This window comes from Sciurus carolinensis, chromosome 11 (assembly GCF_902686445.1).
Source record: "Sciurus carolinensis chromosome 11, mSciCar1.2, whole genome shotgun sequence".
In the NCBI taxonomy this organism is placed as follows: domain Eukaryota; kingdom Metazoa; phylum Chordata; class Mammalia; order Rodentia; family Sciuridae; genus Sciurus; species Sciurus carolinensis.
The window spans coordinates 61935749-61949493 of NC_062223.1; the positions used below are offsets into that span (position 1 = coordinate 61935749).

The window sequence follows — 13745 nt, forward strand, 5'->3', positions numbered from 1 at the left end:
TGCCGCGAGCTGAGTAACTTTCCTCCACTGTGCCTTTCTGCCATGATGTTCTGCCTCACCTCAATCCCAAAGCAAAGAAGCAATGGACCAAAACCTCTGAAACCATAAGCCAAAATAAATCTTTCCTCTTCTAAGTTGTTCTTGACAGAATTTTTAGCCACAGTGATGAAAAACTGACTAACAGACCAACCAACTCCCACAGCCAAGGTGCTCTGGGGCCAGGCTAGGGCCAGCTGTTTCCTGTAGGCCTGATCTATACCAGCCCTGTTCTAGGAGCTAGGGCTACAAAGTTGAACAGGAAAAAAATCTCAGCCCTCACAGAACCCAGCCAAGACCCCAAGAAGGCCAGAAGGCACCAACAATTCAACCTGATAATAATTACAAAGGCAGTTAATGTGTTGAGTTCCAGTAAGAAACCAGGCAGGGTTCTAAGCCCTCCGAATAAATTATCTTCTTTTATTCCACTCACAGCCCTGTGAGAGAAGTATGGTCATGACTCTATTTACAGATGAGGAAACTTCTGCCCAGAGAGTAAGTATGTGGGGTGAGTACGTGGTGGACCCACATCACTCAAACCCAAGCCTCTGAAGTCCAGAGTCTCAGCTTTTGAAAATTAAACATTGCCTTGCCTTCAAGCAGCCATGAGCAGGATGGCCCAGGATCACAGAGGACGGAGGCTGATTTCGCCTGGGAATATTTAAACAAAGGAAATGACATTTGCCCTGGTTCTTAGAGGAGAGGAGTTGACCAGAATGACAACGGCAAGAGGACTTCTCCATAAAGGGGACACCATGTGCAAAGGCCTAGAGGCACACAAATAGGAATAGGGAAGGAAATTTTACTGGACTAAAGCATTGGGGACCAGTGAGGGAGTGACCAGAAGGTTCTGAAGAGAGACACAGGCCAACTGATCAAAGACCTTGAATGCCATGGTTATGAATTTGGGTTTAGTCCTGAAGGGAACTTGAAGCCACTGAAAACATTTTCAAGCAGGAAGTGAGATAATTGTGCCACAAGTCAGTAGAAAGAGGACCAGAAAAGGCCCCTGTCAGGAGTATGATGCACTGGGAGGTGATGGTGATGAAACCAAAAGAATGAAAACAGAAGTCTAAGGCAGCGATGTGGGAGGGGAAGAAGCAGGTGAGCTGAGAGGGGGCGAGAGGATGGTGAGGGGAAGAGGCAGGATCAGTTGACTCCTGGGTTTCTGGCCTGGGCAACTGAAGCTGCCCTTGCTGAAACAGGAAACACCTCCAGGGAGGAGCTAGTTTTCATTTTGTTTGGTTTCAGACTGACAAGTGGAGAACAGCAGAAAGGGGCCCCGGGCCTTGCAGAAAGGTTCATTAAAGAGTCCCCAAGCTTTCCCAGGGAGGAGACCAGGGCTGATGAACCCCATGTGGCCTGCCACAGCCCATCCACTCCCAGCCTAGGTCACTGTGCCGCCACATAATGAGCTGCTCTTCTCAATTTTGCAGTCTAGAGACTATGGCTCATTAAGGTTTGGACTATGTTGGCACTGAACATCCCATAATTGCATGGCTTGCCTGACTCTGTCATTAGCTCTCTGGCTTCATCTCTCCTATTGGATTTGCTGACTGACCCAATATAAAAAGTCTGGTTAAACAGGTCAGCTCTGGTTCTACAGTGGGGGCTCCTGCTGTCCTTACCCCAGCCAACTCCCAGATCAACTATCCTCAGTCATGAACTTTAAGATGCCTTCTCACTATGCATGAAATCTTTCCTTTACAAGTACAAAAAAACTGATCCTATTCCTCATACAGAGGAAGAGGATTGAAAGCTGAGGTCAAGGCACATGGACTGGCAATGAGTCACATTCCCTTTATGGTGGGAAGCCACCAGTCAGAAACTGGAAGGTCTCTAGTCAAGAAGCCAGAGGGACCAGAGCCAGAACTGAGGTTTGAGTTCTTCATTGTCCATGGCAAACTGGAATCTGAACTTGATATTGTGAAGATTGCCCCTCTGCCTGTGGAGCAGGAAGGGCATCCCAGACAGTGAATAGAGCTCCCACGTGTCCTGCCCAGTTGCCGGAGAGGCCTGCCCGCTCTGTCACCCCACTCGATGCTCTCTGACATAAGGCCTTCCTGGACATCTGGAATGAGGTGACCAAGCCCCTCAATCTGGCTTTCTGGAGTCTGGCTGACTGCAAACACAAAGCCAGACACAACCACAATCATCTCCACACACTAGACTACTGGCCTGATGATTTTTGTTTTTTTTAAGCTGGAATTAACCAGGGTGGATCTGCAGTCAGGGAAGGGAGAAACAAAGTCCTATTCCAGGGAATTGCAGTGTGAAAAAATGCACTCCCCCAAATATTTCCCCAGGACTGTTAAAAAGTCAGAGGGAATTAATTACCCACACAACAAACAAGAAGGATTACCAATTATAGAATACCTGTGTATTCCGCTTCAGCCCTCAGAGCAGTTTGATGGCTGGAGATTGCCACACCCATTTTACAGATGTAGAAACTGAGGCTTACAGGCATTATATAACTTGTCTGAACCTCACTGTTAACAGTGATAGCAAAACCAAAATTGGTGAGTGGGTATTACTGGGCTGACTCCTTGACTTAGTTTTAATTGCTCACTTAACCCTCAAAACAATCCCTGAAGTTACCATAACTGGAACATGGTAGGGTAAGTGACTTGGCCACTCAGAGCCTTGTTCTTATCTCTTATGCTATGCTCTTGATGGTCTCAGGCAGTTTCACTGATATTCAAACCCTCGAATGCAAAGCTGGGGCTGTTTTTTACGCGAGATTGCCCTTATGTGACGTGTTACTGCCTTTTAAAAGCTTGTCATTATTTAAAGCCCATTGTGTGCCTAGTCACCTTTCAAACCCTTGCCTAATTTTTTTCTGAGAGACAATTGGAGGCACATTGCTAAACTTCAGGGTGGAACTGCATGTGGCATGGTGTTTCATCATCACAGATCTCTGCTGAATTTGCTGCAGAAGGTCACCAGTGTAGGGAAACTGGGGAGATCAGGCAAACGGTGACAAAGTGCAAGTGACCCTCACAGGGGGCTCTGACTTCCTTGGGGGTTTTTCCACCCCCTCACTGGCCTTGCCCTACCTCTGCCCTGGCCTCTTGGATGGTCCTCTTCATTCTCCAAAGCCCACCGCTGGAGAAAGCTCACTATGACTGAATCTTTAGATGCCAAAGGAAACAGTTTTCCCAGTGCAGCAGACCTATGCCTTGGCCTCTAGCTACTGGTACCAGTTCCTCATCCTGCTGGTCTGATATCCAGCTCTCCCCACAACTCTGCGGTCAATAGTTTGTGAACATCCATGGCTGCTCTCTTCTTGACTCACTTTTTCTTCTCACTTCAAATGGAACTTTGAGATCCTTCAAAGTCTGGAATTTGGATTTCTCTGCCTCACTCTTTTCTGCATGCTGTGTGAAGTGAGTTCTTTATAAAGGAATGCTTTACTATACCAAAAACATTTGGAAATGGCCTTCAAAATCTACCTTGTGTACCGGGGAGATGCTAGAATATTGTTTACATGAGGGCAGGAACTTTTCCTGCACAGGGACATAATCACTCCACCTACAGCAGCTCCTGACACGGTCACTAGGTAAATATTTACTAGTTAACAATTCAGTAAATGAACAATTGTGGGTAACTGTGCACATAGCATTTTGAAGTTAACAGAGAGGATTATGGAAGAACTAAGAAGGGATGCTTAACCTGAATTAGGGTATCTTGGTAGGTTTCCCAGGCTGATCCTTATAGAGGGCCAAGTTCATCAGGAATTGGAAGAGGATAGCATGTCAGACAGAAAAAACACCATACCATGCAAATAAGTGGAGTTATGAAATGGTGTATTGGAAAGACAGCAAGTTACCAAGCTAAGCAGAGGGGTGGCAGTGACATTGAAAATGACAAGGTGGAGCCCGAAGCATATCAGACACTGGAAATCCAGGACTTACCTGTATTATAGTTCATCAAATCAAGGCCCAACCCCTCTTAGAACACATCTCCTGGCCGCACCAAGGAGCTTCCATGAAACCTAAATGGGAACACCCCCACATTCTAGAAGAACTTCCACACTGGTTTGCCTTGCAATTTCCATCCCAGCTAGAAGGCAAACACTAGGTCCCTTTGTGCATTTCATAGGAAGGAATGAGACTTTGCTTTTCAATGGGATTGCTTTCCCAGCCCTGTGGGACATTTCTGCCAGAAAAGGGACAAGACCATCCGAAACTCGCTTATAGACTCCTAGATTGCTAAAGCTGTAAGGGTCCTTGGGGACTTTGGTCCCTCCCCTCTTCCTCAGATGTAGAAACTAAGGCTCTGAGAGGGAAAGGATTGCCCGAGGACACCAGCAGGTTGGTGGGAGACTGGCCCTGGCTCCTACTCCATGCTCCCTGCTGCACTGTACTCTCCTACCAGAGATTTGATGAGGAAATTATAGATTTTCTTTGTTCCAGTAAACTTATAAATGAAGACTAAAAATATTTCCGAATTACTCTTCTTTAGAAGGAAAAAGAATGTCTCTCCAACTCGCTGACTTTCAAACAATTAAATCTTTGGCTCCCACTCCAAACAGTGGTTTTCTACCCCCACAAAACATGAAAAGATTCTTGGAGACAGAAGAGTGTCTTGGAGAAAAGAACAAAATCCAAGCTATTTAATTTTTTTTTTTTAACTCACCTGAGACTCCCTAGCCAAGGGTTTGTCCTTCATTCATCAAACACTTACTAAATATTTATTCATTCAGCAACTATTTGCTGAGCTCCTACTGTGTGCATGCTAAACACAGAGCACAAAAATGAACCAGATACAAATTCAGTCCTCAGGCCCTCAAGACATTTGTCACCGATAGAGAAGAGGATATATACATAAATCACAACTGGATCACCCAGGGCCTGGCTCAGAGTAAGCAGTCAGTCCAAAAACCAAATCTTATTCGAATGAATGAGCAGATGAGTAAAATTGTTTCTCTATTACAGATCATTGCTGCAGGAAATTTCTGGAGACTGGATGGGAGAATAAGCTTAAAAAACACAGCCCAGTGAAAGGATTCCACAAAGGGAGGAAAGACCTGAAGAGAGTGACAGTTCCATTCCCCTCAGTTTCCTCATCTTAAAATGAAGGGATGGCATAGCTGAGCTCTGAGCAAACTTCCAGCAACAATATTCAACGCCTCTGTGATCCCAGTTCCCAGCACTGCAGGGGAATTTAAATCCAACCTCTCTTCTTAAAAATAACTATTGAATCATTGTCCCTCTGCCTCATCAAGGTCATACTCTGTATTTCTGTGGATTTCTCTGGGGAAATGGAAGAAGGTAGAGAACTTAATTCTAGTTTTGATTGGCCTCTCTTTTGGCTTAAGCAACAGAAAAATGTCTAATTATCCCAGGGACAATTACAGTCTGTACATTTCACCACAGGCATAGAAAATGACCCAGCAGCAGAAAACCAGCCACAGATCAGGGGTGCACACATGCAAACCATTATCAACTTGGACACAGACTAGCTTGTGACAGCTTCCACTGGTTTCAGAAAGCTGGATTCATCCCCAGCAGCCCAGGGCAAACCCAGGAGGGGCCCAACACTACCTGTAGCTGCATGCAGCCCCAAATCATCTCAAACACTAGGCTGAACAGAAACCGCGTGAGAAAGCGAATCGCTCACAATGAAAGGATGCATATGAAAGTCACACTTGCCACAAATCCAGACTTGATCAGGCCAAGAGAGAAATTACTAGCGGGAGGGCAAGTTTCATGAGGATTGGGACCATGACCAACCAGGTCACCAACACGTCCTCAGCACACAACATCCTACAAGGTTTGTGACCTGCATTCAACAAATATATTGTAGAAAATTTTTGTTAAAAGGTAATAAGAAAATTATACAATTCTGCATTTTTAGAAGATGCTCAAATAAAAAGAAATCATTTTAAAACAAAAGGTAATGAATAAATGACTACCTGAATAAAAAAATAAATGACTTTTTTGTGTGATGCACCAAGAACAGTCTGCCGAGAGTATTGTTAAAGCCCTTGGGCAACTAACTTCACCTCTACAAGTCTGTTTCCTTGTGGTGGAGACTTTGTGATGTCCTGCCCAGATTCCTCTTTACAGAGGATTTTTTTGTCCCCACTGCTAGGAGCATCAGATGACACCCTTCCACTGTCAGCTCTCCAGATATTGGCTCAGAGCCAACTTGCCTAAGGTCACATCCCTCTTAGAGCTGCCCACTTGTTAAAAGAGAAACTTTAGACAAAATAAATTTCAGAGTTTATGTGAGCAAAGAACAATTCATGCATCAGGCAACGCTCAGAAGCAGAAGAGATTCAGAGCAGCATGGGCAGCAAGCTTCTACAGCCTGAACCCAGAAGTCATACAGGGAAAGTAACTGACTGGTTAGAATGGAAAGACCCCAATTAGAGGGCAAGTGGCGGCTTCTGATTAGTAAAGTCTCTTGTTTGCTTTTTCTGTTTATGTTGGGCTTAAGTTTGCTTAACTTAAAGTGCTAGAGCAGCCCCAATTTACTGGTTTCTCAATTAAAAAAAAAAAAACACACACACACACTCCAATGACAGAGTGAGGTGGGATCGAAGGGTCCTGACCATTGTGGCCAAGGAACAACTTCGATTCCAAATCTCCCCTGTGAGGTCAGCTGAGATTGTCATCAAGCCAATACTACTGCTCAGCTTCATGCTCCCCCAGCTCTGCTTCCTTCCCCTCCTATCCACAAACATTGGCTCTTGTAAGGGGATCCCAATAACCATCCTGAACTCTGAACTCCTCCTCAAAGTCTGCTTCCCAAAGAACCTGACCTCTGACTTCTTCATTTGCAAAATAAGTTTAACAATAATTACACACATGGGCCACAGTATGGGCTGCGTGTAAAAACACCTGAGCCATAGGAAGTACTGAAAGTGTAGATCAACTTTGTTATGGGGGTTGGTCAAAACCAGTCTCTTAGTCAATAATGGGGACCCCCATCTCTGCACTGGCAGGAATCCACAGAAGAAAATGTTGAGATGCACTACCTTGATCTGTGAGTAAGAGAAATAATAAAAGGTCTAGGAAAAGAGGCAGATGTCTGAACATGGCCCGTGGGGACCCTGGCCTCCAACTTACCTCTCAGAAACCTTCCCATAAAGACAGTTAAAGAACTGGTCCTTCTGGACCCCTGAAGAAAAATGAGGGTCATGCTGCAATGGTGGAGGGCACAGTCCTGGGAGCAGGCAGACTGGTCCAGCATGCTGACATCATGGACACCGACCACCACTGTGGCTAGATCCAAGCAGCAGCACCACCTTACCCAGAGCTCACGGGAGAATCAGCATCCCAGACATAACAGGGGCCCAGAAACAAGCAGCAAATGAAGACCAGTAAGGACAAAGCAGCTGGAGCCTCCTGTTGTCCAGGGAGCTCATCTGTAGCGCTGTTCACTCTCCCCAACTCATCTCTGGGCCTCTAGCGAGATGCTGTGCCCTGAGCTCACTGTGTTCTCACTCCTAAAGGAGAGGGTTTGTTACTATTTGGAGTATGACCCTAGGAAGTGAGGATTGTGCACTAAGAAGCACTACGAGGACCTAGAGAGCCCTGCCTTCCTATGTTCAAGCACTAACACAACTTTTAAAGCGGCCATCACAGCCTCTGTGGTATACGAAATAAACCTTGTGCTCAGACAGGTTAAGCAGCAGCCCAAGGTGACAGAGCTGGTAAGAAGTAGATCTGGGATAGGAACCCAAGATGGATTCCAAGGCCTTTATGCTTTCCACCACTTAGGTCCACATTAATGACTCTGAAAATGTGTTTTTTTTTTCTTTTGTTTGTTGATTTGCTTCTAAATATGCAATTGTTTCAGGAGATTCAGAAGCAATTAGCATTGAGGACAACTGCGTCCTGTCATAACGCCTCCCACGATCCATGCCAATTCTCACGGGACCTCGATCCCTGGCCCAGGAAGCTGTTGCTCGCTGCCCTCTCCACTCTTCCAGGAGCTTCACCTACGACTGGTGCTATTCACTCTTAAGGACCTCAAAAACCAAAGGCCTCACTCCTGTGTTCCAGAGGGTGCTAGATGATCCTGCACAACTTGATAGTATTTACTTATTAATTTATTTATTTGTTTTTGTACATTGAAGTGAACAATGACACTGCAAAATGAAATTCAGTTTCAGTTCAACTGAAATTTAACACAATAGAAGGAAGTCAATTATCCTGCATTAATTATTTATTTGGGGACAATAGCTAAGCCTTTATTCCTTACCAGAGAGGCCTCTGTATTTTGAAGCAAAAGAAAAGAGGAGGTGGCCCCTATTGTCTGACTACAATGCAACATCCTATTGAACAAATTAACCCCTCTGACATCCTGTAAATACATATGAACCTGCTCTGTGAATGTGGTCCTTGAACGTTACCCCAGAACATACACGACAAACAGGTTGGTAGGCCCAGGGATTTTATTTCTCCCGGGCTCTGGGTAGACCTGGCAATGCTAGGTGGTGAACACACTAAAGGAAACACAATCCTCTATCTGCAGCACACAGTGCCCTACCAGGACTGTAAGGACGAAGAGACTAAACAAACTCCCCGTGTTGCAGCCTTCGTTGCAGCCAGAACCCTTGGAGTTACGTTCGTCTGGGGTTTTCCTCTCAAGATATTTGCTGGACAAGACGAGTTAAAAATCCTATCCTGTCTCCAGAAGAAAATTATTAGATTCCTATATTATTTTTATGTAATTTAATTTCCTTTTATCCTTAAGCCTTCTGAGGACGTTGAAAGTTGAGAGAGAGAGAGGGAGAGAGAGAGAGAGAGAGAGAGAGAGAGAGAGAGAGAGAGAGAGAGAGAGAGAGAGAGAAGAGAGAGAGAGAGAGAGAGAGAGAGAGAGAGAGAGAGAAATATGAAAGAATGAATGAGTGGTTCCCAGGAGGCTAACAAGTGCCAGGATGTAACCTTCACCCCATGGCCTCTACTCAGAGGACCTAGTCCTCATCTGAAGAAGAGATTACATTGACTGAGCAGTTCCCATGGGCCAGGCAGGTGCTTTATACATATCACTTTATATTCTCATGACAAGTCGATGACGTAAGTATAAATTATTCCCATTTCACAGATGAAGAAACCAAAGCCCAAAGTTAGAGCTAATAAGTAACAGAAACAAGAATCAAGTTGAGGAAGTTTAGACTCCTAATCACTGCCCTAAACTGCTTCTCTGCCCCAGCACAGGCTCTGATCTAACAAACCCAGGACTCTGTGGCCAGAGCAGCTGCTGCTGCCCATCTGGCTGCCTAGTCCTGACCTACTGTCAGGGCAGGGCAATCTGACTTGGACTCCACTCCATCCAAAACAGTGCCACTTTTTCCTGGTTTAAAACATGAGGCTGTTGGGAGTGTCTGTCTGTGATTTCTTATTTTCACAGTGAGGTCACCCACTAACATGAAGGGATCAGGAGAGGGACTTCTGGCAGAATTCCCTAAGACCACCTGCACAAAAAGCCTCTGACATGCAGCAGACACTCATTAAACAATAGTTCCCCTATGTAGCTCTCAGTGTGTGAGCGACACTTTACATATATAAATCCATTTAACCTCACACCAACCCTATGAAGTAGGTACTGTCATTATCCCTGTCTCATACACGAGGAACCAAGGTGCAGATGGGCCTCAGGAACTTGCATAGGACACACAGGAGGAAGTAGAACCCAGCTTTAAAACCAGGCGCACTTGCTCATCTCATGATATGCCACCAGCCATTCCAAGTCAAGGCAGAGCCTATCTCTGAGAATGTACACATATCCTGGCAGGTTTGTATTTCACCATCTTTGAGTTTACCTTACAAAAATTGCATGCACAGAAAATGGTCCCCTGTGGGATCCTCTCAGTTTTTGACTATACAGGAAATTCTTAACTAGATTTCTAGTGTTGTGAGTCCCTGAGAACATGCAAGAAGTATATGTCACATCCCTAAACCTCTTTCTAGAAATGGCCTTCGAGGAGCAGATTCATACCTTCATGGAACCCTGTTCCAGTACACTTAGCAAATAATTAGTCAATTAATGATGGAGTAGATTGGCATCCCTGGTAATTCAGTTGTGGGATGGTTACAGACAGAATAAAGGTAAGATGCCAATAATGCATAAAACAAAGCACTACAAAATAAAACAAAACAATGATTTAACAGTCTTGCAAAGGTTATTTGGATCCTATTGTCTCAAAACAACCCTCATCAAAATATCTTGGGGAAATAAAAAGGCTAAGTGAAGTCCCAAGCACACCGAGGTTGCAAAGCCCCTCCACAGACCAGACCCACATTAGAGTGATCCTCTCTCTGGGTTTGCCCATGACTGAGGAGTTTCCAGGAACACAGGATCTTTGTTGCAAAATCAGGACAGCCTCAGGTAAACTGGATCAACATAGATCTGGCACCCTGGGCTTCTACCACTAGTTCTGATTCATGCTTTGAAGATCATCTGGGTAAAATCTGCACCAGCTTCTCCACATGGACATTTCAGTTGTGTGCAGACACCCTGGTGGCCCTAAGTGTCTCTTTCTTCAGATTAAATATGCCCAAGCCCTTTTCCCTTCGTCTGGGCTCCACTCTGCTCACTGCATGCGTCTGCTCCCTCTATCCATACTGCTCAACTCAGGGCAACAAGTACTTCTTAAGGACCAGCTCTATGCTCAATCCTCTTCTGGCCCTGAAAACTAGCTACAGGACTTACCGCTGCCCTGGAAGAGGAATGGAGTCCAGGTGGCGGCCCCCAGGTAATGCCATCATGTTGATCCCAATCTGCAGCAAGGCCTTCCCACAACCGTCAGGACCCTGAAAAGACAGGGCAGGATGGGTCACTGAGGGTCCCAAGGAAGGAGAAGTAATAACTTTCTCTTGGATCTGGTCTCAAGGAGCCAAGGCAGGTGTGAAGGAAAGGTCTTCAGTCCTCCTCTTTTTATTTTTTTCAATATGAGTACTAGGGATGGAACCCAGTACTTGTGTATGCCAGGCAAATATTCTACCACTGAGCTATGCCCCCAGTCTTCTTTTTATCTTATTTTGAGACAGAGTCTCACTAAGTTGTCCAAGCTGGCCCCATTGTGATCCTCCTGCCTCAGCCTCCTAGGATCCTCCTCAGCTAGGATTGCAGGTATGCACAACCATGCCCAGTGCCTCCTCTTTTTTAAATCAAAGTATACAATGTCGTCCTCACACAAGTAAGGCAAGACTCAGGTTTGATCTCAGTTACATTGCCAAACATTAATCTGATCCATTTTGATATGTACTAAATTATTGGTACCAGCAGGTCAACAAATATTGGAGAAGACATACCTGTACTAAAAATGTAGCCACAGTTTGATTCACATTTCATGGGCATCCTATGTTATTTGCTAAATCTGGCAACTCTACATGCTAATTCCTTAGCTATCTACCACCCTAGCCCTGGGTCATCGGGTATGATTGCACTTGGTTATATTAGAAAATACAGCTCTGTACTTGGCACTGTGGTTGCTATTCCAAACCCATTTCACTTGAGATGATGTGATTTTTATCTGAAGTACCAGTGATTGGTCAGGAAGAGGCATGGACTCAGCCACGAAGGGATCATTCCTAGGAAAGGTTTTCTTTCTCCTAACAGAGGACCACCAGGCCAATCAGTCTTTCCTATTGGAGCTGAACAAGGAAACAAATCCACTTCATTCCTGCTAGAGACTATCTTGCAATCATGAAAGAAACAATTGGAGAAAAGACCAGGCATACAGAGAAAAAAGGCTTGGGCTCTAATAAAATAAATAAATAAATAAATAAAAGAATAGAATAGATCTTTTTTAGAAGTGTCTGGTCCTTCATCATGGAGCCACTGAATCAACTAACCCTGCAGTCTGGCCCAGCTCCAGGCTTCCTGCTATCTAAGACATAAAAATTCTTGTTTAAGTCAGTCTGAGAGAGGGTTTTTGTTATGTACAGCCAAAAGCATCCTAACAGACAGAAGTGAACTGGGTTCTAGAGGCTTCCAGTGCCAGCACTGAGGATGTACTTGCTCACCTGGGCCTCCCAGGTGGCACTACAACAACAGCACCCTCCTTCCTCATAAGACTAACTGGTCGGTCTCTGCCTGCCTCACCTTATCCCTTCTCGACTCCTGGAGGACCTTTCTCTATACTCCCTCTCCTATCATCTTCTCCCTTTCTGCCAATTTATCCAAGCCAGTAAGTAAACCTTCCCAGAAAATGTAGAATCTATCCCCTGCAACGGGATAAGTCAGGGATTAGAAGTGACCCCTATGAGAAGAGGATGGGGGAAGAAGACTTTAATTAATAGGGATGTGACTTGACTCAAAGGCCCCTCTTGATGATGCTGGGAACAAAGAATCAAATGGTCAGTCTGCAAAGTATGGAGAGACAAGAGTGCAGAATGAACTGGGATCTTGGATAATTCCAGAGATTCATTCTCTATTGCCTGCTTCTTAGACTGTGGGCCCTGTTTGAGGGTGAGCCTCCTCCAGGGCAGTGACTGTGTGTATTCCCGGCTCTGAACCAAGGGCTGGCACTTGGTCTGTGCTTTACCTGTCTGCTGAAAGAACTAGTGGAATCTATTTTTAATACATTTATGTTTCACTCCGTTGATCTATAACTAAGGATAATAATATCTATTTTTGGAACTATTATAATGATGACATGAGATAAAGAATATGGAAGTCTTAGGCCAGAGTAAGAACTAAATAAGTGGTAGCTTGCTGTTGTTATTATTATTCCCTGAGAGTCTGCTGTGTGCTCAGTCCTGTGGTCAGCTATGCAGAGCGAGATGCAGAAAATGAGATAACAGGACATACAGCACTTGGCACAGTGACAGTGTTCAATGAGCACCTGTGACCACATGTTATCACCATTGTTATTCTATCATTGGTATCATTACTGAGAAAGTATTATTTGGAACCAAGGTAGCTAGTAGTCAGAAAAGGACGGCACCAAATAAAAAGCTAAATACAACAAGATGAGGCATTTGCTCCCTTTTTGATAGGTGTAACTGAAATACAATAAAAAGAAAATGCCAGCTTCTCAGGGTAAAAGCTAAGACGGAATTAGATGGTAGTAAGTGGACAGCCTCAGTTTACTTCCATCTTCATTATGGAATAGAAAAGAGACAAAGTAAAAATGTCAAAGAGGGAATTAAAGCCCATGGTGGGTGAAGAGATGTGGGAGACAGCGGGGAGGCTCCAAGACCCTTTGAAGTGTGAAGCAACAGAATTCTGTAGGATCAACTGAAGCATACCACAGAACTGGAGGAACCCCTGGATCAGATGCAAATTGTATCTGAGGGACTCTGAGGGAGAACAGTTGTCATGAGCAGAAGTCTAGGTACAGGGAAGTGTTCTGAGCTTCTAAGAAGATTCCAGAAACATGACTTGGTGACCACAAAATCCTAGAGTTGATTCCTGATCCCTGATCTGTGACCCTTCAGAAAGGGGCAATGAGCATTTCATTCACAGTGCTGCAGGTGGAACCTCTGGCTAAAGCATATCTTGCTCAGTGTGGGACTGGTCACAGGACCCTGTGAGTCAAGAGCTGGGATTGTGACGATCAGCTCTCAATGGAACCACTGTTCACATTCATTGGGAATGAGAAACAAGTGAGTGAGAACATCTGGAAGGTCAGACAGCAAATGCCAGGAATTCAGCCCAGGTGATGTCTATAAGTACCTATAATAGTACAAATAGCTAACATTCATGGAGCATAATTCTAAATAAACTTGGGAGTGTGGTAGATTCCT

At 44.8% G+C, this 13745-nt stretch overlaps 1 protein-coding gene across 1 annotated transcript in view; it reads right to left on the reverse strand.

Moving 5' to 3' along the window:
- Insc (INSC spindle orientation adaptor protein) overlaps window positions 1-13745 on the reverse strand; it is a 126887-nt gene that overhangs the window by 80684 nt on the left and 32458 nt on the right. Inside the window, exon 2 of the mRNA XM_047517151.1 lies at window positions 10705-10805. Coding sequence (XP_047373107.1) covers window positions 10705-10805 — 101 coding nt within the window. The remainder of the gene's footprint in view (window positions 1-10704; window positions 10806-13745) is intronic.